Source organism: Ursus arctos, unplaced genomic scaffold (genome assembly GCF_023065955.2).
Source record: "Ursus arctos isolate Adak ecotype North America unplaced genomic scaffold, UrsArc2.0 scaffold_12, whole genome shotgun sequence".
NCBI lineage: Eukaryota > Metazoa > Chordata > Mammalia > Carnivora > Ursidae > Ursus > Ursus arctos.
The window spans coordinates 61,598,046-61,625,007 of NW_026622786.1; the positions used below are offsets into that span (position 1 = coordinate 61,598,046).

The 26,962-nt window shown below is 56.8% G+C and overlaps 2 protein-coding genes across 2 annotated transcripts; both read right to left on the reverse strand.

Moving 5' to 3' along the window:
• Positions 1 to 315: 315 nt before the first annotated feature.
• Positions 316 to 11,827, reverse strand: BSND (barttin CLCNK type accessory subunit beta). Its single transcript, XM_057310260.1, has 4 exons — positions 11,527 to 11,827; positions 5,483 to 5,577; positions 3,254 to 3,523; positions 316 to 2,420 (listed from the first exon to the last, which is right to left on the reverse strand). The coding sequence occupies exons 1-4, from the start codon at positions 11,701 to 11,703 to the stop codon at positions 2,006 to 2,008; spliced, it is 957 nt and encodes a 318-aa protein (XP_057166243.1). The 5' UTR covers positions 11,704 to 11,827; the 3' UTR covers positions 316 to 2,005.
• A 4,443-nt stretch (positions 11,828 to 16,270) lies between these two features.
• TMEM61 (transmembrane protein 61) lies at positions 16,271 to 26,420 on the reverse strand. Its single transcript, XM_057310638.1, has 4 exons — positions 26,235 to 26,420; positions 25,923 to 26,026; positions 21,878 to 22,227; positions 16,271 to 16,686 (listed from the first exon to the last, which is right to left on the reverse strand). Exons 2-4 carry the CDS (start codon positions 25,935 to 25,937, stop codon positions 16,419 to 16,421), a joined length of 633 nt encoding a protein of 210 aa, XP_057166621.1. The 5' UTR covers positions 25,938 to 26,026; positions 26,235 to 26,420; the 3' UTR covers positions 16,271 to 16,418.
• Positions 26,421 to 26,962: the final 542 nt, after the last annotated feature.

Consider the following 26,962-nt stretch of genomic DNA (forward strand, 5'->3'; position numbering starts at 1 on the left):
ACCTACTCCCCTGCCTTAGTAAGCAGGGCATGGGAACACGCAGCACCTCACCGGGTCCACTGTCTCGGGGCCATCAGCGGGACCATGTTAGAGCAGAGGGTATGCGCCCGGGGGCACCCCTCACTATAGAGGCTTTCCGGCTGGAGGTGGTAATGACCCAGAATGAAAGAGGAGTGTGTTTCCAGGGGGATGCCCTTCTTTTTTCTTTCTTTTTTTTTTTTTTTTAAGATCTTATTTATTTTATTGGGGCAGGGAGGGCAGAGAGAGTCTTAAGCAGACTCTGTACTCAGTGCGGAGCCTGATGCAGGGCTTGATCTCACGACCCTGAGCCAAAACCTAGAATTAGAGGCTTGAGCAATGGTGCCACCAGGCAGCCCACTGCCGGCCATGCACTTCTGACTCAGCACTGGGGGTAGCCCCTTTCTTCAGCTGAGATCCCCACCCCCAACCCAGAGGCCCAGCCTAGATGAAGGTCTCCTCCTCCCAGTGGCCCAGGGTGCAAGTTCTGAGCGCGCAGACCTGGTGGGAAGTCGTGCCGCTGCCCCCTCTCCAAAGCTGCTGCTGTCTACACTGGGGCACACCGGCGCTTTGCAGAGATCAACCCGATCCGAGCATTACACCGTGGAGTGGTGGTACAGGGGGATCTTCAGGGCCTGCTGAAGATGGGCCAGACGATTGTGTGGTTGTCACTCGGCTGCCTCTGGACCCTACTCTCCATTTCTAACTTCTCTGCTCCCTCCTTGGCTTGCACTCTGCTCTCCGTTCCTAACTTTCAAGGCACCAAGCTCAGTAGATGGTAAGCTCTTGCAGGGCAAGAACCTTATCAGTTCATGTCTCTCTCCCCTTAAAAATCCTGGCTTAGTGTTCAGCACACAGTAGATGTTCAGTAAACGCCACCCAAATGGAACTGAATCAAGCCAGGAGGCTTCATATCACCCCCCATCCTTAGCCAATGGAGGTGTTTTCTGCAGGGAAGGGGCTTTCTCTGGGGGCTTTCTGCCTGCCTTTGTGACTCCGATGCATGCCCTTTGGAGGTTTGACTGCCTGAGGGTGAAGGGCCTGGGGGTCTAAGAGTTAGGGGATGGGGGCACCATCTGCGAAAGGCTCCGGTCCATTTTGTAGGCCTTCGAAGACCACTGATCTGAGCTCAGGAGGTACGGAGCTGAGTACAGCAGAGGTCTAGCCTTGAGCGGGGGGGTTCACACTCCAGCAATCCATGTACAAGGCCCGAAGCTGGCATAGAGGAGCCAGAAGGGACTCGTTCCGGGAGGTGGTCACATCAGGAAAACTTTCAGAGGAGGGACATCTGTGCTGGGACTTGAAGGATGAGCGTGAATTTGCCAGACAGACAAGGAAGCAAAGGGCGGGCTGATGGAGGGGACAGCTGGGGACAGGCTTGGGGGAACGGGAGGGAGGCTCGGAATTGGAGGAGCAGAGGTTGTGGCACAGGGCCGGCCTGTGGGGGAAAGTCGGGAGGCCTGCAGAGGTGAGGTATGGAAAGTTTTGGATCTGGGGCGACGCGAGCCGCAGAAGGGATGTGGGCAGGATAGACGTGGTTAGCCCCGAGTGAAGACGGATCACGCCATCCACCGAGTGTGGGACAGGGGAGGGGACGTGGGTGTGGCTTTAGGACTCCACAGAAACGGGAACCCTGAGAGGCCTTCGCAGACGATCAGGGCCTCCGGGGTAGCACCAAGGAGGGTCCTGTTCAGACCAGCTTTGGGGGGATGCAGAAAAGGATCTCGAGGGCCCCAGCGGCTGCAAATCTTCTCAGTGAATCATATTTCACCTTCAAAGCTTCACCAAAGAAAGCGAACAGTGGAAGAGCCCGGACAGCAGCACCCCCTCCCCGTGCACTGCTTTGAGCGCTCCACGTGCCCTCAGGCCCACTGTCTCGTGTGAACCTCCACATAACCCCGTTTTGCAGACGGGGACACTGAGGCCCTGTGAGGTCACGTGGGGGTTAGCAGTGGTGCGGGCCTAGAACCCAGGGAGCAGATCCACCTCAGGCCTGGGCATCGGGCTCAAAGCCCAGTTCCTTGTCCGGGAGGGGGTCCCCGGGGCCGTCCGGTAGCCCATAGTACAAGTCTTCCTCCTCCTGCTCTGGCTCGTCCGCGCCTGTGTCTGAAGCCTTCTCTTCGTCCTCCTTCGCCCTCTGGGATGGCTGCCAACAGCTGGACGGGGCAGGGTCCCGCCGCTGGCCGTCTGGAGGCGCATCCTCTGCCGTGGGGGCGTCGATCAGGGCAAAGTCATAGAAGCGCTCCGGCGGGCACTTGCAGGCCCAGGGCTCCCGATGCGGGCGGTGAGGCTTCTCTCCCGCTGGCGGAGAGGGCTTGGGGCTGCCGCCCTCACTGCAGTCCACATCCAGGTCATCTTGGAAGGAAGCCAAGGGTGCAGGGCCCTGGAGACAGGTCTGGAGGCTGCAGGAGCAAAGGCCCAGAGAGCCAGGATAGCCCTGAGTCAGACTGCCTGGGTCCAAATTCCAGCCACTAGCTGCAGGGCCCAGGGTAGGTGAGGTCACCTGTCTGGACCTCAGTTTCCTCCCCTACAAAGTGGGAGAACACCATGACACTCACTCCTATGGTTGTCTCGGAGGGTTGCAGCACACAGCGTGTGCAAAGCCCTTTGCACAATGCCTGGCACATAGTGGGTACTCAAGAAATGGGCATTAGTACGTTCTTATCCAAACCAGGTTCTTCCCCTGCCTCTCCGGCCACTCGGAGGCCTCCTGTGGGCCCTCAGCCCCCACCACACAAGGTGTCACCTTCTGTTAACACGTCTGCCTCTCCCATTGGCCTGGGAGCTCCTGCAGGGTTGGGGGCGGGAGGAGGTGCCCAGCAGTGTTGGTGGGATGATGAATAAATGGATGAATGAGAAGCCCTGTTCACAGCCAGCGAGGGACGGCGTGGGTGGGAGCGAACAGCCCGACGTCACAGAGCACATCAGCGGCAGAGTCCAAGTATGAACTCACTGTCCCAGCTCTCACGACAGCCCTCTGAGGCAGGAGTAATGTTCCCACACGGGGAAACTGAGGCTCAGCAGGGTAAGAAACTTGCCAAGGCTACACAGCAGAGGAGCTGGGATTCAAACCCAGGACTGGCCGACTCAGCCAGACTCATGTGTCTGCTCTACCCGCTGCCCCTCGGGGCGTCCCCACACCCATGCCCTCTCTACTCCCAGATGTCCCCAAACAGCCAGCCTGCTTCACGCGGGAACTGGGCAGCACCCCCAGCCCCGTACTCGGAGCACTCACCCAGGCCAGCTCGGAGTCAGGTTGCTTTCTTCCTCATCCTCATCTGAGCCCCTGTGGATGACCACCGCAGCCTCCATCCAGCCCCGAGCATCACAAGGGCCACCTCCCCCTCCATCACTGGCTCCCGGCTGCGGCTGTCCTGGCTTGGGGGACAGCAGGGGGCGAGGGTCCTCACGGTAGCCCATGACCTTCATCTGGACGTGGCCGAAGTCCGGCAGGCTCTGGTCATAGGCGGCTTCCTCCCACAGCCTGACGTAGGGGGGCTGGGGGCTGCGCAGCACACGGCAGAGAGCAGAGAGAGAACAGGCAGGTGGGTCCACTTAGCAGATATCACAGGAGGAGACATCGGTGCTGTCCCCCCGCCCTCCTGCTCTAGACATCCGGTCTCCCCGGATCTCAAGCCTCTGGGGATGTAAATGCACCCAGTTTGTGGATGGGGAAACTGAGGCTCAACGAGGATTGGCAGAGCTCAGACTCTAAGGCCAGTCAGTGCTCCTTTCACTCCACGTCTCCAAAGTTAACCTCAAGAGTCCACTTGTGAAATGCAGGCCGGTTGGCATCGACCGAGAGTGTGCTGCGTTGTGGACGGTGGGCTAAAAGCCCATGGCTACCATCACATTTATTCTGCACCCCGCCGTGAAGCAGAGTGTTCCTCCCCATGGTTCGGGAGAGGACGTAGCAGCAGCAAGCGCCCAGTTATTGGGTGCTCCTTGCCTGCCAGGCTGCGTCAGGTGGCTCATCGAATCCCCACTGTAACTGGGAGCAGGGAAGCAGGGAGACTTGGAGACTTGGGCTGGCTTGCCAGAAGTGCCTCCAACCCCAGGTGGCAGTGCGGGGGCTCCCGCCATCCCCTTCTCTATGCTCCTACAGCACCCCCCCCGGCCCCGGGAATTGAGGTGCAGGGACTAGATCCCTTGCCCAGGATCACACAGGAGGAGCACAGAGCTCAGCTCCGTGCAATGACTCTTCCTGCGTGACCAGTCCTATGCCCACCCAGGGCCTAGCCACCTCATTGCTCTGGGGACATCTGGCCACTCTGTGCCAGGAACAGAAAATATCACTCCCTCCTTCCCCAGGCAAAGTAGAGAGTTCCAGAGCCCTGGCCACAGACCCTGGACCTGCAGCCTGGCCTTCTGAGCACAGAGTCACGGCCTCCAGGGGTGGGAGGGCGGCCAGTCCCACTTCCATCCAGGGCCGGAGTGCTTGCTGCCGTGTCCCGGCGGGCCAGGCCTGGCACCTCTAGGGAGGCAGGTCTGCTCTGGTCCATCACTGACTCCCTGTGAGTGTTGAGGTCTGTGATTAGACTTCTTTTGGGTTTTGTTGTTGTTGTTGTTTGTTTGTTTTACAGAGGGAGAAAGAGAGAGATGAGGAAGGGCAGAGAGAGAGAGAGAATCCCAAGCAGGTTCCACGCCCAGCATGGAGCCGAATGCGGGGCTCGATCTGACAACCCAGAGATCATGACCTGAGCCAAAATCAAGAGTTGGACGCTGAGCCAGCTGAGCCAGCTGAGCCACCCGGTTGCCCTGTGATTGTACTTCTTGAGCCTGTTTCCTCCTCGGTGTCAAGGGCCCGATACCCCCACTTCCAGGGTTCCTATGAGGACTGAAGGAAGTCATGAGTGCGAACTGCCTGACTTGATCTCTGCTTGATAGGGAGCATGTCTTACTGACGATGACACGCGGAGACAGGGCCCACCACGTTCCAGGTTCTGTTCTTTGTGCTTTGCTCATATGAACTCCCTCAGCCCTCCCCGAAGCCCTAGGAGAAATGTGCGATTAGGACCCCTATTTTACAGATGCGCAAAGAGCTAAGTCACTTTCCCCAAGTCCCACAGCCCGTAAGCGGAGAGCCCCAGAGCCGTGCTTGGCCATCACCACGCCCCTTGTTTGCCATAGCAGCAGTCACAGCTGTTTCAGATTTAGGGTCACACCTGTTGTTGATTTTGGTCTGCCACGAGTTCGTTCTAAGACAGGACAAAGTCCCTGAGCCTCAGCTCCCTCATCTGTAAAATGGGAATAAATGCCTACCTCGTAGAATTAAGAGTCCAAACAATACCTGGTTTCAAAGAGCATGCTTGCGGTAAGTGAGGGGGCAAAGCAGGAAGCTGGGGCCAGAGGAGGCGACACCCCCCGCCGCTCCCACCCCACTCCATCGCTCTCCACTGGAGGAGGAGACAAGCCTGAGGGGCTCCCCCTGTGCCACCCCTGCCCCAGAGGGCCTGGCACCTACCTCTTCGTCTCGGCAGCGAGCCCATTCTCCAGCAGGCCCAGTGCCTTTGGGGACAGGATGCCTTGGAAGTCAGAGTCAGCAGGTATGAAGGTAATCTGCACGGCAAAGGAAAGAAGGCTTCTCTGTGGCTCCCACACCCACCCTGACCTGGAGGGCCTCCCCGTGTGACTACAGAGGGGTCCGCTCAGGGCCCAGCACCAGTGGGTGGAGGAATCTCTGGGCTCTTGCTCCCACCTGGCTCATCACCCAAAAGACATTGATTGAGCGTCAGCTGTGTGCCAGGCAATCTTCCAGGCACTAGGAGGCAGCAATGAGCAAACAAGGCAAACAGCCCTGCCTGGGGGGAGGTGGTATCTTGTCATTGCCCAGGATCCTCCTCCAGTGTCCAGAATGTGCCTGGCGTCATCCATATCTGGTGAGTGAGTGTCATGTATTTCTTGGCACAAAAGCTGTGGTAGGGGACAGGGAGGTGAATGGCTGAAATGGCGCCCACCTGTCCCTGTACTGAACTTTCAGGGATCAAGAGGTCGCTGCAAGCGCAGCACATGGGGTGCGGACCGGTGGCAAAGGGGAGGCAGGTCATAGAGGAGGTGGGGGCGGGGGCTGAGACAGAAGGAGCCCTGCTTTGGGGGTCTGGGAGACTGGGGAAATTCCTTCTTGGGCAGGTCATCTCTGCTCAGAGCCTCTACGTGGCTCTCTGTAAAAGGGGCCAGCCTCAAGGAGATACCTGCAGCCCTGCGCACAACAGCCAAAGGTGGACACCCAAGTGTCCAACAACAGACGAACGTGGTACAGACATACAATGGACCCTTATCTGGCCTTAGAAAGCAGGGCAGCTCTGACACATGCTACAACACGAATGAGGCTTGAAGAAATAAGCTAATAAGAAACAGATTCTATAGGAGTCCACTTAGACGAGGTACCCACAGCAGTCACATTCATACGGAGAGTGGAACGGTGGTTGTCACAGACTGGGGGGAGGGGGTGGGGAGTTATCGTTTAATGGGTATAAAGTTTCGGTCTGGCAAGATGGAGACTTCTGGAGATTGGTTACACAACAGTGTGCATGTAACGAACACTACGGAACAGTAAGGGCACCCCGCTGGCTCGGCTGGTGGAGCGTGTGACTCTTGATCTGGGGACTGTGGGTTTAAGCCTCACGTTAGGTGTAGAGATTACTAAAAAATAAAAATATACATATTTTTTTAAAAATGCTACTGAACTGTACACTTAAAAATGGTTGAGACGGTAAATTTTATGCTATGCGTATTTTAGCACAATTTTTAAAAATAGGGCTGGCAATACCCGTCTCCTGGCGCCGCTGTGAGGATCCCATGAGAAAATGCATAAGGAAGCCCCCAGCACAAGGCTGGGCACTAGTAGCTGCTCAGTAAACCACAGTTCGATGCTACCGAAGACGAGGTTATCTGACCTCTCTGAGTCCTGCTCTCCTCAACTGAAAATTTGTTCAACAACTATTTGACAAGACCCCACTGTGTTATACGAAGTCACAAATAGCAACCCCTTTTATCTCTCCTACGTGATGAGTAAAAGACACTTGTCTGCACCAGAAAAGCTCCATCCTGCTGGGGAGAAGGGAAGGATGGATGGAGGAGTTCTAAGAAGAACTCCTATGAGGAGTAAGCTTCCCTGAAATGTCTAGAAATAAGGCAGGGGTCTTGCTATCTTCCACACCCACCAAGGATACCCTGCACTTGCTAGCTGGCTCTGTAATTCTTAGAAGCTGCCCTCTCCTCTGCCTCATTACCTCATGGCCCAGTCACCACCTCCTCCCCTTCCTCCTCTTCACCATCATCATCATATCATCATCACCATCACCATCACCACCACCATCACCATTTCACCATTACTACAACCGTTACCATCATCACCACCAACATCCATCAACATTATTATCATATCATCACTATCATCATCATCACCACCACTACCACCATCATCATCTCCATCAACGTTATCACCATTACTACAACCATCATCCTATCATCATCACCATCACCACCACCACCATCATCACCACCATCATCTCCATCAACATCATCATCATATCATCATCACCATCACCACCACCACCACCATCACCATTTCACCATTACTACAACCGTTACCATCATCACCACCACCATCCATCAACATTATTATCATATCATCATTATCATCATCATTACCACCACTACCACCATCATCATCTCCATCAACATTATCACCATTACTACAACCATCATCCTATCATCATCACCATCACCACCACCACCATCATCACCACCACCATCATCATCTCCATCAACATCATCATCATATCATCATCACTATCACCATCACCATCACCACCACTACCATCACCACCACCATCATATCATTGTCACTATCACCATCATCACCACCACTACCACTATCATCACTTCCATCAATATCATCATATTATCATCATCACCATCACCACCATCACCATCACCATCTCCATCACCATCACCACCATTATCACCATTACTACAACCATCACCATCACCACCACCACCATCACTGTCATCACCTCCATCAACATTATCATCATATCATTGCCACCCCCCCACCATCTCTGTCATTACCACTATCATCATCACTATTACCATCATCATCATCATCACAAAACATCATCACCATTATCACCACAGTGAAGAGCCTGAGGGAGAAGGAAAGGCTGGAGCATGTTAGAACACAAGTCCTTTTAAGAGAGAGGGACAGACAAAGTTGAAACTGGTGAGGGGATACCAGACTATGAAGACCCCAGAACATCAGCCTAAGGAGTTCAGTCTTTACGCAGAAGCAGTGGGAGCCCTGGAGGAGTCCTCCGCAGGAGAGAACACAGACAGATTTGTGTTTAGGCAGAGCACTGAGCAGTCCCCAAAGGGAGGGAGCAGAGGGATCGAGGGATACCCATGAAGAAGACAGATCCATCAGCCACCAATCAGGGGCCTGGTCCTGGACTCCAGTGGAGTAGGCATGAGAGGGGACTGGGGGAACTGTGGGTAGAAACAGAAGCCAGACAGGGAGAGGCCCTGCTTTCTCTGACAACCTTTCCCTTCTCCCAGCAACCCTGCCCCATCTCTGCCAAAGGGCACAACATCCCTGACTGTCCTGTCTTCCAGCTTTGCCCTAATTCCTCCTCCTCTGTCATGCCTGAGGTCCAGCTGACCACCACATCTGACAAAGTCTACTTCAGAAATTCAACGAGATACGCTCCAAAGTGCCAGTCCTATATCGAAGCACAGCAGGGACTGAATATTTGATGAATGAGCAATGTCTCTTCAGTTCCTGCAGTCTTGGGTTCAAATGTTGCCTTAGTCCAGGGGCCATCATCTCTCACCTGCCCCAATGAACGCGCCTCCTCCCCTGGCCTGGTTGCCCCCGAACCTTCCTCCTCTCAGATGATGTCAGCCTGATAACTTTCCTGAACTGCAAAACTAATCATGCCCCTCTCTTGCCTCATGAAGGAGCCATATTCTTCAGCGTGGCATCCCAGGCCCTGTGGAGCCGAGCCCACTCTGTCTCCGCCTTCCTTCCAGCCCCCACCTCGCAGCAGCTTTTACTTCATGACTTTGTCGTGTTGTTCCTTCTTCCTGGAAAGTCTTTCCTCATCTTCTCTGCCTGGCAAACTTGTACTTAGCCTTCAAAGGCCAGCTCATCTTCTCCGTGAAGCCTACTCGCTCTCCATCAGGCAGAAAACTGTCTCCCTGACAAGATCCCCAGCCCCTCAAGACAAGGACAGCTCAAGGCATGTCAGTCTTATATCTTAATTGGCTGATTCCTTTCCCTTATATTTCTGTTTCTTTCAATCCAGACAATTCCCATTTGTGGGGCACTGAGAGGGAGGGGAGGATGAGCACCAGCATTTGCTGAGGGCTCCGATGGGCCAGGCTCTAAGACGATGTAGGAGATAGGGCCCCCCCTCCAGCACACCTCACTGTCCCACAGCACTGTCCTTCCTTCCCTGCATCTCTGAAACACCCACCCACACGGACCCACACCAGTGCTCACACCCCTACACACACATACAGAGACCTGTTCAATGCCACAAACACTAGTCCTGAGGACAATGTGGGATACCGGTCCCCCCACATAGGAGACCCCACTGGTTCCCCACCCTGGGCCGTGCAAGGCTCTGCCAAGGTCACCCAAGAGGGGCAGAGGGAGGAGGGAACTGAAGCTGGGCCCGGTGGACACGAAAGCGCGCGCTGTTTCTACCCTGCCTTCCTGCCTCCCCAGCACCCGAACACGTGAATCTATCAACAGTTACTCATTAATACCCAGTAGGATTCCCTCTCCCCTCTCTCCCTCACCCGCCACTGCCACCGGGTCCCTCTGCAGCCCTCCCCCAATCATCTCTGGTAGAGGGGGAGAGGACAGGAAGGACGTGGCCCTCCACACCCCTGCTGTCCCCTTGCCGGGCCCCAGGATCCCGCCTCCTCACTGGCAGGTTGACAAGAGAGGTGGTAACGCGGGTGGCTTGGGCCCCGGGGACCTCTTCTTGCAGTGACCTGTGCTCAGGGCATTGCACAGACAGAGGCTAGTTGACTGTAAACTGCTCCGTAAACCAGTCCAGACTGCCCCAGCACCAAACACCCTGACAGCCCCGGGCTGGCCCAAGGAGGGGGCAGGGCCAGGGAGCAGGGCCCAGGCCCCCAGGAACTTCCTCCCTCCTCCCAGGAGCCCCTGAGCACAGCCACCAGGTGGGAGGTGGAGGGGGCTGCAGGTCGTGGGGGCTGCCCGGGGCCTGGAGCCCTACATGTCAGGACCCACAGGGCCCTTCGATGCACCCCTTTTCCCACCCCCTCTTCCTGACACACACTTTGTACAAATGAAGAAACAGGCTCCGAGAGGGAAGGCACTTGACCAAAGTCTTCGGGGCATTTAGAGACAGAGCCCAAGTTCTTTCCTTCTCTCCCTGGGTCTGTCTGACCAGCTGTGTGACCTAGGAAAAGTGGCTCATCCTCTCTGGGCCCTGAAGGATTATAACTCCCGGCATGGTCCACACATTGTTGGGAGGACCAGTAACAGTGAGACTGGGAGAGCCCTTCTCCTAAACACAGCGCCCTACGGTTTATAACCCCTTCCCACGTCCCATCTCCTCTCTGATCGTCGTAGTAACTCTGGGAGCCTGGGAGATATAGGAGCTTGGGGCCCATTTCACAGACAAAAGAAACCAAAGTTCAGAAAGACAAAGGTCACACAGAGTTTGAGACAGCTGGAACTAGAACTCAGGACTCCCAAACCAGTGCTCTTCTCATCACTAAGTTGCTGATAAGCCTAGGAGTACATTAAACGGAAGAATAGAGCACTGCCCCTCCCAAGGTTAAGGGCTGACCCATTCCGGAACTCTCAGCAGCTCCAGGACACAGGGATAGCCCTCCAAGGGGGAGGCTTGTACTTTAAGCCCCACGCAGCTGAGCTGCGACCCCAAATCTGACACTTAGATGCTGTGGGACCTCACCTCTCTGAGCCTAGTGCTTCTCCACTCTGAAATGAACTACAGACGGTACCAGAAAGTTCTGGGTGAGGATGAACTACATACACCGTGAAAGCAGGAGTGCCTGGCCCTCAGCAAACACTCGGTAGCTGTGGTTTCAGGCCCGTGATCCTGTGTTGGGTTTCCCTGCTCTCCCTCGTGGCTCAGGGCTCCAGACCCCGGGCTCCTGATCAGTCCTTTTGATGAGGGAGGGGTGGAGGGAGGGACAGAGGGATGGAGGGATGGAGGGAGGGATGGAGGAAGGGAGGGAGGGAAGAAGGGAGTGATGGAGGGAGGGAAGAAGGGAGTGATGGAGGGAGAGATGGAGGCAGGGAGGGAGTGATGGAGGGTGGGATGGAGGGATGGAGGGAGGGAGGGAGGGAGGGATGCTTAGGAGGGCAAAGGGAAGAAAAGAGAGGAGAAGAGGGGAGGATGGAAAGGCCAGTGAAAGATGGGGGACTATACCCAGAGCCGAAGCACAGCCCCCCACCCTCCTGGGCCCGGGGCCTGCAGCCCCCCTGACGCCGCCAGCACCTACCTTGGGGTAGCACTGGCACATGCTCCAGACGACGCCCCCGATCACCATGACGCAGCCCATGGCGTAGAAGGTGCCGTAGACCTGGGGCCGGTCGTGGCTCATGAGGAACGTGCCGAGGGCCAGCAGGAAGAGCCCCAGCACGATGAAGCCGATGCGGAAGGTCTTCTCGTCGGCCATGGCCGCCTGGCTGGCTTGAGGGGGGCTGGCGAACCCGTGCAGACCCCCGCACGCGCTCGCACGGAAGGACAAGGCCCCGGGACCGCTGCGGGTTAGGCCTTCGGGTGGAGGGGAGGGCGGCTCCCTCCAGGGCTCGCGGCAGTCCGGCGCACCATTCACCAGGCCCGAGCAGCTACGCTTCGATGGCCCTGTGCCACCCCCCACCTTCGCTGGCTCTCACCTTCCCTCTGGGCCCAGCCAGAGTTCATGTGCGTGTATGTGTGTGTGTGTGTGTGTGTGTGTGTGTGTGTGTGTGAATCTGAATGAGGGAAAACACGAGGGAGGGAGAGGGGGAGGTTTCAGGGGCTGGGCCCCGGCCAAGGCTTTGACATCACCTCATTTGCCTGCGTGGGGCTGAGCTGGGTTGGACAGGTGGCCCCGTGCTGTCCGGCCAGGGCAGCAGGGTACAATGCCACAGCCAAAAGACATTAGAATGCTGCTGGAAGATTCCAGGATCCCGTGGGCCCGCGTTTTAGGGTCCTGAAGCACTCTGGACTCTTCAAGGTCATGGGCCCCTCCCGAGTTCAGGAATAATAGCCCCTGTTTACTGGACGGTGGCTGCAGGCATGACACTGTTGTAAACGTGTTACGGGTATTAACTCAATGAAGGGAAGCCCGTGAGGCAACTACTGCTATCTCCGCTCTGCAGATGAGGACGGGGCGGGGGGGGGGGGGTCGGTCAAGTGCCAAGGTCACACAGGTAGAAACGGCAGGGCAGCTGGACTTGGAAGGCACCGGCCGTGCGCTTGGCCACCACGTGGTACCGCCTGACGCGGATGAAAGTTAGAAGTCTGGGCTCTGGTGGCCAGAGCACGGGGTCTGGCTCCTCTGCCGAGGGGCAGTGTACTCTTGATTAAATTCCCTCTCTGTGCCTCAGTTTTCCTCTCCTGTACAATGGGGATGATGACCGCACCTCCCCATCTCCAGGCCTGGCCTCCCTGGGTTCCTCTTTCCTTTCTCATACTCTGCGCTCCCCCAGACCTGCTCCCAAGGAGCTGTCGCCTAGACAGTCTGTGTGTGTTGATGCCCCTGTGGGGTGTGAATGATTGACAGGGAGTCCCCAGCCTTCTACCCTCAGAAGATGCCTTAACCCTAAGAATGGCATTCTAAGGGTGGAGTTTCTGTCCTGACGATGGGCTGATGGGAAAAATCAGATTCCTTTACAGTTTTATAGGAAAATGAAGGCCATGGGGATCTCTAAAGGAAGATGGTAACTTTATAGTTTTTACAGGGTTAAATTGTCACCACAGGATCTGGCATCCTGACTTAGTAGGTTTGGGGGGGCTCTGTTTGTCGCCACCACCTTCTCCCTCCTCCCCAGCATGAGCTGTGCTTGTCCCGGGCACCACACCTACGCGCACGCTCTGTTCCTGCTCACAAACACTTTTCCCAGCAGCGGTTTCTCCTTCACCAGCCGTCAGATCCAGCAGGGCTGCACTCTACAGTTCGCAGGGGAGGGGTGGGGGGTCCCCTGTAATAGCTCAGGAGACCCTCACAGTGAGAGGTTGCTAAGGGGTCAGGAAGGGCTGAGAGTCACCTGGTCACATCCACATTTGATTCCACAGGTGAACTTGGGCTGGTGGAGCTCAAGCTCCACTCTGGGCTTGAGACTTGTCCCCTGTGCCTTGGAAGTGGTATTAGGCCACCTCCTAGGTACTGTGCTGGGAAGTGACCTAATGGAGGAACAAGTGCCTTATGATCTGATTGTCAACATGGCTGGACCCTCCAGGGCAGCATGACTATCATCATCTTATACAGGCTCAGGGAATGGAAGCGGCAGGCGCCAGAAAAGGAGACCGAGGCCCAGAGGGGCCTCAGCCCGCGCTGGCGGGTGCTGGCGCGGGCGGTGGGGAGTGAGTGGATGTGCGCGGTCGCGGTCCAGCGGGAGCCTCTCGCGCCCCCTGGTGGCCATCGTAGCACGCGCTCTGCAAGGCACACGCCCACGCGTTCCATCAGACGTCTCCGCCCTTCAGCCCGCGGTTATCGCGCCCATTTCACAGGTGAGAAAACGGAGCCTGGGGAGTGGCAGGGACTGGCCAGTACCTCCCCAAATCGCGGCTCCCCTCCCGCCTGCCTGCGCGGCCTTTCGCTCCCAGCCAAGCGGGGGACAGTGGGAGGAGCGGGTCGGGGGTCTCATCTTCCAGCAGAGGGCGCGCTAAAACCGCTGTTTTCTTCCTCTCGGATCTGTTCAGGATCCTCGCAAGATCCTCAGAGGCAGAGACGGGAAAGACCACACCCGTTTGACAGACGCAGAAACTGAGGCTCGTGGAGGCAAGGTGAGCTACCCGAGGTCGCAAAACCTGTAAACAGCAGAGCCAGGAATTCAAACAGGTCCCCACTCCGTCTCTTGTTGAGCGCTTACTACATGCCGGACGCCCTGAAGCGTGAGGCACTCCGGTAAATATGGGGTTTCAGAGAGTGATGGCACTTGGTCCTACTTTCTGGGGCACAGTAAGGTAAAGGCTCTGAGCCGTGGGTGAGGCCCAGCACGTGCACAAAGCAGAGAGAGGGATAGACTTGGGGAAATGGAAGGAATGAAGGGAAGGATTCATAGAAGGGATCCTTGTGAGGTTATTTGGAGTTCTGTCAGGGCAGGAAAAAAATTCAGACAAAGTGATCAGCAAGTGCAAAGGCCCAGGGGTAAGTAATGGCTGGAGCTAAAACTCCATGCACACCCTCGTCCCTACACTGCCCTACCCTGCACACTCCTCCCCTGCCTCCGCAGATCTGCCCCTCCCATGTCAACTCCTTCCTCCCAGCATTATTCAGGCCATCACCTGGATATCCTGGCCAGCACCCTTACCTCCTCTTCACACCCATATCCTGTTGGCTCCACCTCTAAGCCTCTAATCCAATCACTTCTCACCCCCAACTACTGCTCATCACTCTGGTCCCAGCCCCCATCATCTGTCTCCCTGAATGGTCTCTGCTTCTACCCTTGTCCCCTGAAGTCTCTTTTCAACCCAAATGCCAGGTCAGGCCATGTCACTGCTCTGCTCAGAACCATGGAAGGGCACCCTGTTTTATCAGAGTAAAAGCCAGAGACCGCAAAACAGCCTACCAGGCCCTGGATAATTTGCCCTTGCCGTCCACCCCATCACCCCGCGAGCCCGTCTCCTGCCCTGCCTCCTCTCACTCTACCTGGCTCCGTGCTCCTCTCAGAACACAAGACACCCCAAGGCTTTGCACCTGCTGTTCCTTCTGCCTGGAAAACTCTTACTCCAGACGTTTGCCTGACCCCCCCTTCAAGCTTTTGTCTGAACTGTCTTCACGTTGATGCCTCCCAGCTGTGACGTCTAAAGAGGCAGCACCCCTCCCCCTGGGGGTCCCCGTCTGCCTTTCCCAATCGATCTTTCTCTGTAGTACACAGACCCATCTATCATGCCAGATACATTATTTACCTGTCTCTAGTCTGTCTCCCGCTACTGCAGGCTGCGGACTTTGCTTTGTTCACTGTTGTCACTCCAGGGGCTACAACGGGTAGACTCGAGACTGATATTGGGGAACGGAGAGATGCATAGAAGTTCCAGAAGAGAGGGAGGCCAGAGAGGGAAGCACAGGCAGGTTTGAATGAAACCACTGGCCCTGCCGTGATCCTCTGAGATTTTGGCTCTCCGAGGCTGTTTCCTCGCCTGGTAAATGGGAACAGCACCTGCAGCAGAGCAGCCACGACGATGTGAAACAATGCAGAGGCCTGCCCGGGCATACAGCAGGCCGCAGGGAATGCCGCCCTTATCCAGCCGACGGAGCCCCAGGACTTTGAATCTCTGCTTGCTGTGTGACCCTGGGAAGGTCACTTAACCTCCCTGAGCTGGCTTTCTCATCTGTGAATGGGGTGAGGTGGAAATGAGGGATGCAGAATGTAGCTGGGCAGAGAACAGACATCTCTGCCATATCTGGAAAGTAAGGCTAGGTAGTGAGCTCCCTGTCACAGGAGGTATGGGAGCAGAGGCCAAAATAGCACTGGGTGGAGGGGGGTTACTAACAAAAGCTGACGGTCACTGAGTTCTCAGAGACACCTGCTGCTGGGCTAAGATGTGCACTTATCATTTGAAGCGTTAGTACTGTGCCTGCAGGGTCCATGTGAACCCACAACGCCAGCTGCTGTCATCTCGTGTGTTCCTCACGACTCAGCTCCTGGGGTAGGGGCTGGGCCTTTGTCACTCCCGATTCCCATGTTATACCCGAGGAAGCCAAGGTAGAGAGGCAAAGCCACTTGTTCAAGGTCACTCAACCGGTACAAGGTGGAACCCACGCCCAGGCAGTCTGAATTCAGAGCCCACATTCTTCCGATGATGAACTCAGTGTGGGACCGCGGGCCAGTCCTGCCCCGGCCTCTGCGCCCCCACCTTCTCAGCTGGACAACAGTCTCCCAGCTGACAGCCAGCACTAACGGCCAGCCGTCTGACTGCCCCGTCCTGGACATTCTGGCACAGCCGGGCCCTCCGACTGCAGCCCCCCCACTCCGTGCGCTGCAGAACCACCCCGCCGGGCCCAGGCAACCCACAGCATCACGAGAGATCATTAAATGGATTTATTTGAAGCCGTTTGTGACACAGCAATAGGTAAATACAAGAGCAGTCGGCAGCAGATGTGTGTCGCGTGCCTCCCGCGTACCAGGCCCCATGCACCAGAAGCCCATCACCTGTCCCCAGCTCCCGAGTTGGCCGGGAGCCTTAACCCCCCCCACCCGCAGTCCGGGCCCGGCCTGGGCAGGAGCCCGCGGTGCCAGGTGCTGTCTCTCCAGAGACGCCACGCGCGGCACAAATGACGCTCTCGTAGCTGGGCGGCGGCAGGGGGGCCTGGGTCCCGAGCAGGGCATCCCCAGAGGCACTGTCCTTCAGGCCTCCCTCCACGGGGTCCGTGGCTGGTGTCGGGGGCCCCTCAGCGAGCGAACAGCACATGGCCTCCTCGTAAGTGGGGATGGCAGCCAGCTCTGGGAGCCTACAGGACAGAAGGGTGGCTGTAGCAGGGGCGAGGGCGAAAGCTCGTGCGTGCCGGGAGAAGAGCAAGGAAGGCTGGGGCTGGGGAGGACTTCATGTCCTGGTCCAAAGCCTGTGCGGGCCCCCCAGCGCCCCGGCTACACACTTGGAGCTTGGCCTGAGCCAGCCCTGCCAACCGCAGCCCTCCCTGCCCATCCGGTTAGCGACCCACACAGGCTCACTGCACCTCGTCAGTTCTCTGCAGGGCGAGTCCATCCCCCGCTGCTGGCCAGTCCCCACTCATCCTGTGAGACTCCTCTGCTAAGCTTTCTTGACTGGCCCCTCCCCCGGCGGAGCTCCTGCTCCCTGCTCTGGGATCCCAGGGCCCTCTCTCCCTCTGTCACTGCACTGGCCCCACCAGGGGCCTAAGGTTGTGCCTCAGGGCAAGCATTGACTCTGAGCATCCAGGGGCTGAGGGCAGGGGTCTGGGGATGTTTGTTGAAAGACGGAGCGATGGTTCATAGGCAAGAAGGCTTCTAGCTTACTGTAATATCCCTTACCAGATCTGGAGCTGTGGATGCTCAAGGCAGGGTGGGAGACATGAGTTCTCCTGCCCATCTGGACGCTTGAGGCCCCATACGGTGAGTCTGCCAAGGGATTACCTCTGCTTGCATACCTCCAGAGATGGAGAGCTCACTACCTACCGGGTCAGCCACATCTATCTGTAAACAGCCTGGCTTTCCTGTGGCTTGCCCTACCTCCAACAAAGGAACTACCCTGCAGGGACTCAAGGCAGAGACCGGGTCTGTGAGGCTTCTCAGACCAGGCTCCACGGGCTAGATTCCAGAAACAGGTTACCTGTATCCTAGCTACAACGCTGATGAGAATGAGGCTGGTGTTCAGTCCTCTCGGAAGCCTGGTGGGTCACCTCTGGGAAGTTAGTGCTTCTTCCCTTCTCAGGACCCTGGCGGTGGGAGTGTCTCTGGTCCTAGGTCTGGGCTGTTTCTGCTTTGGAGATGATGCTGCCAGATACAGGGGCTGACCAGGTGATCCTGAAGGTTGCTTCCTACCCCGACGGGCTTGAGGGCCGGCTATGGGTCTGGGCACTGGCTAGTTCAACTCTCTGCTCTGCCCCATTCTTGGTGGAAGGTCATGGGGTCAGTAACTCCATTAATCTGCGCCTCAGTTTCCCCATCTATAACATGAAGACAATAATGGCACCTAGGTCACGGGACTATATGAAGATGAATTGAGAAAACATAGGGGAAGGGGCCTTAGCACGCTCCATAAACAGGAGCCAATAACCAAATCTTGAAAGTCTCTGTGAGGAAGGGGTGTGGGGAACAAAACTTATCACAGATCCCCTACATGGCAAGTGCCATCCAGGCTCAGAGAGGCTGTCGCTTGCCCAGGCTCATCCGTCTGGAGCGGGTGGGGAAGCAGTTCAACCCACACCAGGGGGTCTGCCTGTCTAGATGGCAGGAGGCAGGCCCTGGGGGTCGGAAGAGGCGGAGAAGGGAACTTCACTCTGCGGGCTGGTGGGAGACTGTGCCGGGTGCCGCCCCACGTGGGAACACCCATCACCTGCCCGGCCATGGCCCTTTTCTGCACAACGTGTCTTCTCAGCCTGAGCCAACCTCAGCCCTCAGAGCGACCACTGGAGAGGGAGCCTTGCTGCTCCAGTCACAGCGTCACATGGGGAGCCCAGGGTTGACCCCCAGCTTGTGTGCCAGCCTGACGGAGGGCACCAGCCACGAGCCAAATCTGGGCTCCCTGTCCAGTGTCGCTGCCTGCTTCTCTCACAGACCTCCTCCTCTGGACGACAGCCCAGGAGCCCTGCAGCTGAGGAAGCTGATAAGGGGTCTCATTCTCCTCTGAGCTCCCACTAGCCTTTGCATGTGAGGGCAGGCAAAGAATATTGCTTCTGGAAGCAAGCAAGCTAGATTCTACTATTGTGGGTTGTTGTGTGACCCAGGCCTTGTCCACACAGCCTCTCTGAGCCTCTTTCGCCTCATCTGTAAAATGGGGATAACAATAGAAAAAGCTCTGACAACACTCAGAAAAATGCAGGTAATACAGCTTCCAGAGCCCTATGTCTTCTGCCCCGCTCCCCTCCCAGCCACACCCCTGCCTCTCCCTGTTTCTTCAAGCCCTGGAGATGGGAGACAGATTTGGGGTACGCCCGGAATCACCCGAGCAGGCAACAGCTGGCAGGGCAGGACACAGGTGCCGGGTAAGCTCACCCCACAGCAGGAAGTTTGCTTACAGGGCAGGCATGGGGTAGCCCTCATGCCACCTGCTGTTGCCTTAGTAACCAGCTGGGCCCAGCCAGCCCTACATCCCATACCCACGGTCCAGAGGCTGGGAACGTGGGGACCATGAGGCCCCATGCAGTGTGGCCATATCATACACACTTCCAGATGTGTGGCTCCATTTGTGGAATATTCTGGATACGGCGCCCTGCAAGTGTGTGGGGTAGGCCTGCCACTGTGGTCCCCGGGCACAGCAAGCTCCACGGAGGCTAGGGCCTGCCCCACTCTCTGGAGCCCTGTCGGGGCAAGAGACCTGGGCCCCACGTTGTCTCTTCCACCCTTCAGCTGAGTCAGGCAGCCACAGTAGGGAAGGGAAGGGACAAGGATGAACTACTATTTGCCCAGTGTGTAAGTTCCCTAATCTATAGCATGCCTGTGACAAGCTTGGAGGCATGGCTCTCACCCACTGTACAGGGAAGTAAACATCACGCAGCAACTAAGCAGCAAAGCCCCAGCCCTGTCTAATTGCAAAGCTCAAGCCAACTGCACCTATCACCCTTCTTCCCATCCCAAGGCCTAATCTGTCCACACCTTAGCTCTCTCATCTGTAAAATGGGCCTAATCCTCACGCTTACCTCCTACCACTGAGGCTCAAATCAGTTAGTGGGCACCGGAGGGCGCGGCAAGCTACAGAGCACAGTCACGCCCAGCAGCAGAGCTAAAGTGTGTGCGGACCCGCGGGGTCTACACTTCTTCCCCATCCATCACCTCACCCGAGCCTCTCAGCCATCTCGGGAGAGTTCTGGCACAGCCAGATGACAGACGAAGACATAGACACGGTTCAGAGAGTCCAAGTAACAGGCTCAAGGACACACCGCTTATCAACGAAAGAGCACATGCTGAAACCCTCATGTCTGAATAGACCCAGGCTTTTTCTGCTGGGCTCACTGAGGGTGGGGGCCCTGGGAGGCCTCCTGTCCAGCCACCAGCAGAGTAGCCTCCCCGTGGGGGCCAGAGGCTGGCCTCACCAAGCAGCAGGGCCGGGCGATGTCAGCTTGAGGGACAAGAAAGTCATTCACAGAAGCAGCCTCCCCGACATCCGGCCATCCTCGTTCTGGACCTATGACTTGGGTCTCCGGACCTCGTGGGCCATGAGCACTGTCCTGGTTGGGCTTCTCCCTGGCCCTGCTGGGAATAAAGGCCAACTTCCCCCCCCCCAACACACACACCGTGGCCCCGACCCTGTTGAGTCAACACACTTGTGTATACAGACAACACCCACCCCAAGCAGTCAGGCCAGGCTGGGTGAGGAGGGACAGGTTGTCGTCCAGCGCACCCTGAGGGCTGGCCTGCTTCCAGTCAACCACTAGCTCGCTGTGTGACCAGGTGGGTCGTCGGTCTCTCTGAGACCCAGGCTTTTCATCGGAGAAGTGAGGGGATTGGCTGAAGGCCGAGGCCTTGTGCTTCCCCCTAACAGTTGGGTCAAACCAAGGCCAGACCATTGTACCAAGTGGCCCCTGGTGAATACTCCATTGTCTCTGACCTCGGGGAGTCACAGGCCAGTAGCAGGAAGAATTTGTTACATTCTTTAACTCAGAATACATTTTCCCCTCTCACTAAGGGGAGAAGGGTGTCCAGGTCCCAGGCCACTTCACTAATGTCTGGCTTAGCCCCGACTACCCCAAAATCCAGGGCTTACAGGCTGGGGGGGGAGGATGCCAGCTTGGCAGCCAGCCGGCTCGGCCACCTTCGAGCTGGATATCCCTCGGCTTCTTCTTCTGGAAATGGTAACAGGGATTCTTACGTTGCAGGCCGGCAGGACTGGAATTTATGCAGGCCCTGGAGATGTAGGCACAGCCCATACTTGACTGAATGAGTAAACAGGTAACAAGCACACACATAATGCATGCATCGGCCACAGGGCAAAGTGGGTTCTTGGTATCTTGGTGATACTCTGTTGACGTATGTAACACAGATTACATACAGAGCAAACAGATGGTATATCTGTGGTATGAACATTTCGTGGAGGGGGTGGGGAATGAAGGAAAGATTGCCTAAAAAGGCTCCTGAGAGGGAGCAATAATTTTAAAAGGGTAGAGAAATATGGTCTTAATGCAAGATTTTGTCTCCGCCCCCATCCTGCCCCCGAGCCTTTGCACAGGCTCTTCTGCCTGCCTAAACCGCCTCTCTCTACCTTATGCACTCGAGCCAAAGTTACATCTACGGCACACCTACTGTGCGCCAGGCAGGCACCGGCTAAGTTCTACAGGTGCACGTCCCCTAAGCTAGGGAGCAGCGAGAGCGCAGACTCTGGGTTCAGGTCCTGACTGTGACGCGCACGAGCTGGGTGTCCGTGGACAAGTCAGTTCGTGTTTCAGTGTTCTCAGCTATAAACGGGGTACAGGACCCACTTCAGAGAACCGCTGTAAATACAAAATGAGTAGATATATGAGAAGCACTTAGAACAGCATCCAGCACGTGGGTGAATACAGGTGCTTCCTATCATTGTGCTTTTCTCTCTGTCTTACTTCAGATGAGTAAGCTGCGGCTCAGTGGGGTGGCAGGGTCTACTTTCCTACTTGCTAGTTAGTGACAACCAGGGGAGGATCCCAGTAGGCTTGACTCCTGTGCCTGAGCTCTGAACCCCTATGCTACTCTGCCGCATACCATGCTGAGCTCAATTGCCACCTCCTTTGGGAAGCCTTCCTGGGTTTCTCCACATCTCCATAGGCCCATATCTGCCCCCTCTCTGACAGCTCTAACTACCTTGGTTTGTCCAAATCTGTCAAAGGGCTTTAAACTCCTCCAAGACGGTGCTGATCCACCTCCTAGTCCCCATCGCATAAGCCAGGCCTGGTTCAGAGGAGAAACCCCAGGAGAATTTGCTACACAAATGCCCAATAGTGTGACAGTGCCTTATCCACCACCCCCCACCCGTCACCTCCCCCCTGCCCCGCTGACCTGTAGCTCTCCTTCTCCGAGGACTCCACAGTGAGGTAGTACAGGTCTCTGGAGAGGCGATAGGGATCCCACTGGGGAGGCCCCCGGGTGCTGGCCTTGATGGACCACAGCAGGCCGAAGAGGAGTAGCAGGCCTCCTGCACCGCAGCAGAAGAAGCTGACCGACCTGAGCAGGGGGCTGGGGGCCTCAGGCACGGGGCGCCCGGTGGGTGGGGCCGGCTGGCCGGGCTGAGCACCTGCGTCTCCTTCACTCCACCATGCAAAGCAGAGCGTCCCGGCTACCAGAAGCACCGTGCCGCTGACGGTCATGCAATAGCGCAGCGCGGGGGCCGCTCGGCTCGCACCACACGTCTGAGCACGGAGAAGGGGAGAGGGGAGAAAATGGGGAGAGGCCTGCCAGGGGACTGGAGACCCCAGTCTTAGTCCTCCCCTGTCTGTCTGAGGTCACTGTGTAACCTTGGAGAGGTCATCTGACGCCTCTGGGCCTCTGTTTTCCTCATCTGTAAAAGGGGGATAATACTCCCAACTTTGTAGGGCTGTTTCAGAGGTCACCGAGAATGGGTTCCAAGTTCCGAGCACCATGCCTGGCACCCAGCAGGAGCTCAGCAAGTGTGGCTCTGTTCATTCCGGGGCCCCCCCAGGCCTCCCAGGCCCCATCGGCCTGGTGGGTATGACTCCCCGCCGCCCCACCCCCACCCCTGCCGGCCCGTCTGCTACCGGCTGGGAGGGATGAGCGGGCACACTTGTTGGGCCCACCAGGCCTTCCATGGGTGGGACCTGCTGGTTATGCAGTAGCTCCCTTCCCCCAGTCACGGTCCTGAGAGTGGTCGGTACTTCCCTCCAGCGGGCAGAAGAAGGCACAGACCCAGGGCAGGTAAAGGAGCAGGGGTGAAAGTGGGGACTGAGGAGCCCCAAGTTGACATCCATGACAGGAAACCCCGTTGTGCAAAAAGATGTCCGCCCTGGCCTTATTTTTATAAGGGTCCTAAATTTGGAGAAAGCCTAAATGTCCACCTACAGGGAACTGATGAGTAAAGCATGGCATACCCTCTGGATGGGATATTCATAACCCTTTTGAGAAAACAAGCTCAGCACCAATGTTTAACAGCTACAGGGGGGAGATGTGCATATCTTCCTGTTTCCGCCTTAGTCTACCAAATTCCTTCCATCAGGTAAAGAAAAATGCACAGGAGAAACAAAAACTAGGAGGAAATCTGGCCCCAGATCCTACAGGAAGGGGCTAAACCTACGTCCATGTTGTCCCCAAAGCCAACCTCTGGGCCATTGCACGCACTGGTCTCTCTGTCTGGTAACCGGACATGATCTCCCCTCCAGGCTCGGCTTGGCCCTCACCCAAGAAGCCTTCCCTTAAACACCACGTGTCTGGGGCCTTCTTAGGTCCTAGCACTTCTCTGTCTGTGTTTAACTTCTCCTTTGCTTGTGCTCCCACCAGACAGTGAGGACCCTGCAGACAGGGTCCACACTGGCCCTGTTCACGGCTGTATCCCGCAGCGCATAGCACATAGGAGCTTCTCAGTCCACGTGTGTTGAAGAAATTCCCTTAAGTGAGGGCAAGTGTTACTGGGTAAACACCTGCTATGTGAAAAGCCTCCTTCCCCGCTGAGAGGAGGGAGGGAACGCAGGATTCCAGAGGCTCCAGCACCCCGCCACGGACAGGAGGCCTGGCTTTGGTCCCCACTCTGCAGCTCTGGGGTAAGCTTACCACCTGCCCCGGCCTGTTTTCTTACCCTTATAAAGGGCAGGCTCTTTGGCAGGCTTCTAGAAGAAGTTAAAGAGATACCATCTCCTCTTATAGAATCCGAGTCAGTGAAGGCCGGGGCTGGGGCACTCATAGACCCTAGACCAGTGATCGGGAATGCCTTCCAAATGGGGCCTCACCCAGCCAGGCGTGCTGGGCCCAAATGATCCCTGCTGTGCAGCCATTCAAAGGTGTGCTTCTGGGGGAGCCGAGGGTCATAGTAAAATGGTCAAGATCTAGGGAAGGGGCACCTGGGTGGCTCAGTTGGTTAAGAGGCTGGCTCTTGCTTTCGGCTCAGGTCATGATCTTAGTCGGAGTCCTGGGATCAAGCCCGCGTTGGACTCTGCACTCAATGGGGAGTCCGCCTGAGATTCTCTCTCCTTCTCTCTCTATCCCTCCCCCCACTTGCACTCTCTCTTTCTCTCTCCCTCAAATAAATAAATCTTTAAAAAAAGATCTAGAAGGTGAAGCTTTAGACTTCAAAAGGGCATGTTCCCAAATGTGTTTAAAAACACGTGTGTGTACGTGTGAGACAAAAAGAGAATGTATACTTGTAACAGCGGTGCTCTAGGAGTGGACCCCAAATCTTTCTGAGCCCCCAGACCACCAGAAGCATATAGAAAAATGTCATCCGTAAATTACCTGCTGTTCTCTTCCTGTGAATCTGTCTATGGGGCAAGGGCCTCCTGTCCCCAGCTCAAGGCACTTGTGGGAGAAAAAAGAACCTGACGACTCGCTCTCCAAAGTTAGACAGTGAGGAGAGGCTGTCAAGAGGAAAAGCTGCAGAAATCAGCTTGGAAAAACAATTTAGAAACTCACAGCAAATCAGTAACCGTTAATAAGCCCTCGCTGGTATATCATGGCACCTCTCCACACTCCCCACAACTGGGGTGGGTGGTCAGGGCAGGCAAAGAAATTCCTGTTTTACAAACAAGGAGACCTAGCCCAGAAAGGTGAAGGACCTGGCCCAAAGCCAGAAACTGCTATGCTTCTCGACACTTGAAGAACTTGCTCCTGGTAACTTAAGATGCTTTTAAACTTCTATAAAAGCAGTAATTGCTCATTGCGAAAAAAAGAGAAAACCACAGAAGAGAATAAAAATGCAAAATATGAATCACCATTAATCCTGCCCTTCAGAGATGAAGACGGTCTGCAGGTGGGATTTCCCTTTCCATTTCTCCCTTGGCCTACATACATGATGATGGAGGCAACAGACATGTACTGGGCACTGACATGGGCATTGACATGGGCCTGGGCACCACATGGCACTTTACAGGTGGCCCCTGACCTAATCCTCACAACAGCATTATGGAGCTTCGAGAGTGACAGCTTGCTTGAGGTCAGTGCCAAATCTGAACCCAGTCCTGGGGACCTGGGGACCTCATCCTGGGGAACCCTCTGTGCCCACCCAGGGCCCTCATTTCACAGCCCCACCCCTCAAGACCCAGTCCAAACACCAACCACCTCCTCCCGGAAGCCCATCCGCTGCTGCCACCCCCACCTCCCACGAGCCAGAGAAGGCCCTTCCCTGCACCCGATTTATCACTCCCTCTAACCGTGGCCAAGCTCCGTGACCTTGAAGCTGTTCAGCACCCCTAGCTCAAACTCTGCCTCTCAGGGAAAAGCAAGCTGTAAAGACGAGGTGGCAGGATGGCAAGCTGTAATGAAGCATGGTGACACAGAGCTGGCCAAGGATGGACCCTGGCTCTGACACTGGGCAATTTGCCTAGCTTCTCCACGCCTCAGCTCCCTCCTCTGTAAAATGGGCACAGTCATACTCTGTGTAACCAATAAGAGAACTCCAGCGGCCACTTTTCTGTAAGATCTAAACCATCCAGGGACACCTGGGTGGCTCAGTCCCTTAAGCATCTGCCTTCGGGTGAGGTCGTGATCCCAAAGTCCCGGGATGGAGTCCCACATGGGGCTCCTTGCTCAGCAGGGAGCCTGCTTCTCCCTCTGCCTGCCCCTTCCGCTGCTTGTGTGCTCTCTCTCTCACAAATAAATAAATCAAAACTTAAAAAGAGAGAGAGAGAGAGAGAACTAAACCATCTGAACAGGAAGTGGTCCAGACCATTCGAATCAACTGCCAGGTAAGCTGAGGCCCTGACTACCATGACCAAGGCCACCCAGCGAGTTAGAACACAGGAAGAGCACGAAGAGACCTGGGTGTCCACTCTGCACGAGCAAGTCACTGTAGTCAAGGTGTAGAGAAGGCGTCCAGGCAGGGTCGGCGTTAGGAGGAGCCTAGATGCCTTGGAAGGAGGGAGAGAAGTAAGCTTACACCCACCTCGGAGGAAGCCATCAGGCGGCAGGTGGCCAGGCGTGGGCCAGGCGCGGTCCAGGCGCGGGAACCGGAGGGCGGCACGATCCCCCGACGGCTGTCCCACCGGTCTGCAAGAGGCGTCCGGCGTTAGGGAGCGGCCCTAGCGGCGGTCCCCTAGCCCGGCTCCCCGCGTCCCCCAAGAGCTCCAAGGTCCGGCTCTCGGTCTCTTCCAGGGGTGTCCGAACGCCCCCCGACCCCACCCGCAGCCGCCTAGCGTCTCGTCCGCTCCCGTCGCCCCCCCCCCAGGGGGCGCAGAGAAGTGTCAGCCGGCCGCACCCCACGAGCGCGCCCGGGGGCTGCGATCCCCGCACGGGCTCTGCGAGAGGCGGGGCGCTCCGGGGGCGCCGAGGGGCGTGCGGAGCCCGGCTTCGCCCTCCGCCCCCGCGCGGCCGCCGGCCCCGGACCCCCGGGCTAGCGCTCGGACCGCCCGCCCCAGCTCTCCTCCGATCCCGGTCCTCGCGCGCCGTCGGTCGGGCGGAGACTCCGGGACGGCCGGTCCTTGGCTCCAGGTGCCGCGCCCCGGCCCCGCCCGATCTTAAAGCGACCGCACGAGCTGGGGTGGGCGGAGTGGGAGTGTCCAGGCCTGGGAGCGGCGGCCGTCCCCACCCCACCCGCTTCGGGCCACCCCACAGGGACAGGCTTGGGAGCCTAGACGGACTCAGTCTGAGAGGGTCCTAGAAGTGCTGAGCCCATGCCTCCTCGCTCCCATTTTACAGGAAGGGAAACTGAGGCCCAAAGAGGGTTCGCCGCATATTTCCTAGAAGTAACTGGTTTTTGCTTCTCAGAAGACTCAATCCCAGAGCAAGCCCTACCCCCAGGACCTCACATCCTGAGGAGAAAGGCATTCTCAGAAATGATGGGGGGCATTTAAGCGCTTCTTCCCCCAGGGCCTAGAAGAGGTCGCTGCCCCAGCCCTGAGAGGCTGGGGGCAGTGGGGCTTGGGAGCAGGGCCTCCCACCTGCTGTGTGACCTAACCTCTCCGAACCTTCTTCTTCCTGTGTCAG

Excerpts from the sequence above, each read along its gene's own strand:
- BSND (XM_057310260.1), bottom strand. The coding sequence starts at position 11,703 with ATGGCCGACGAGAAGACCTTCCGCATCGGCTTCATCGTGCTGGGGCTC. Across the intron at positions 5,578-11,526 it reads TGTGCCAGTGCTACCCCAAG|ATTACCTTCATACCTGCTGA; the intron begins GTAGGTGCTGGC and ends TTTGCCGTGCAG. Across the intron at positions 2,421-3,253 it reads CTGACTCCGAGCTGGCCTGG|CCTCCAGACCTGTCTCCAGG; the intron begins GTGAGTGCTCCG and ends TTGCTCCTGCAG.
- TMEM61 (XM_057310638.1), bottom strand. Across the intron at positions 16,687-21,877 it reads TCGGAGAAGGAGAGCTACAG|GCTCCCAGAGCTGGCTGCCA; the intron begins GTCAGCGGGGCA and ends TCTGTCCTGTAG.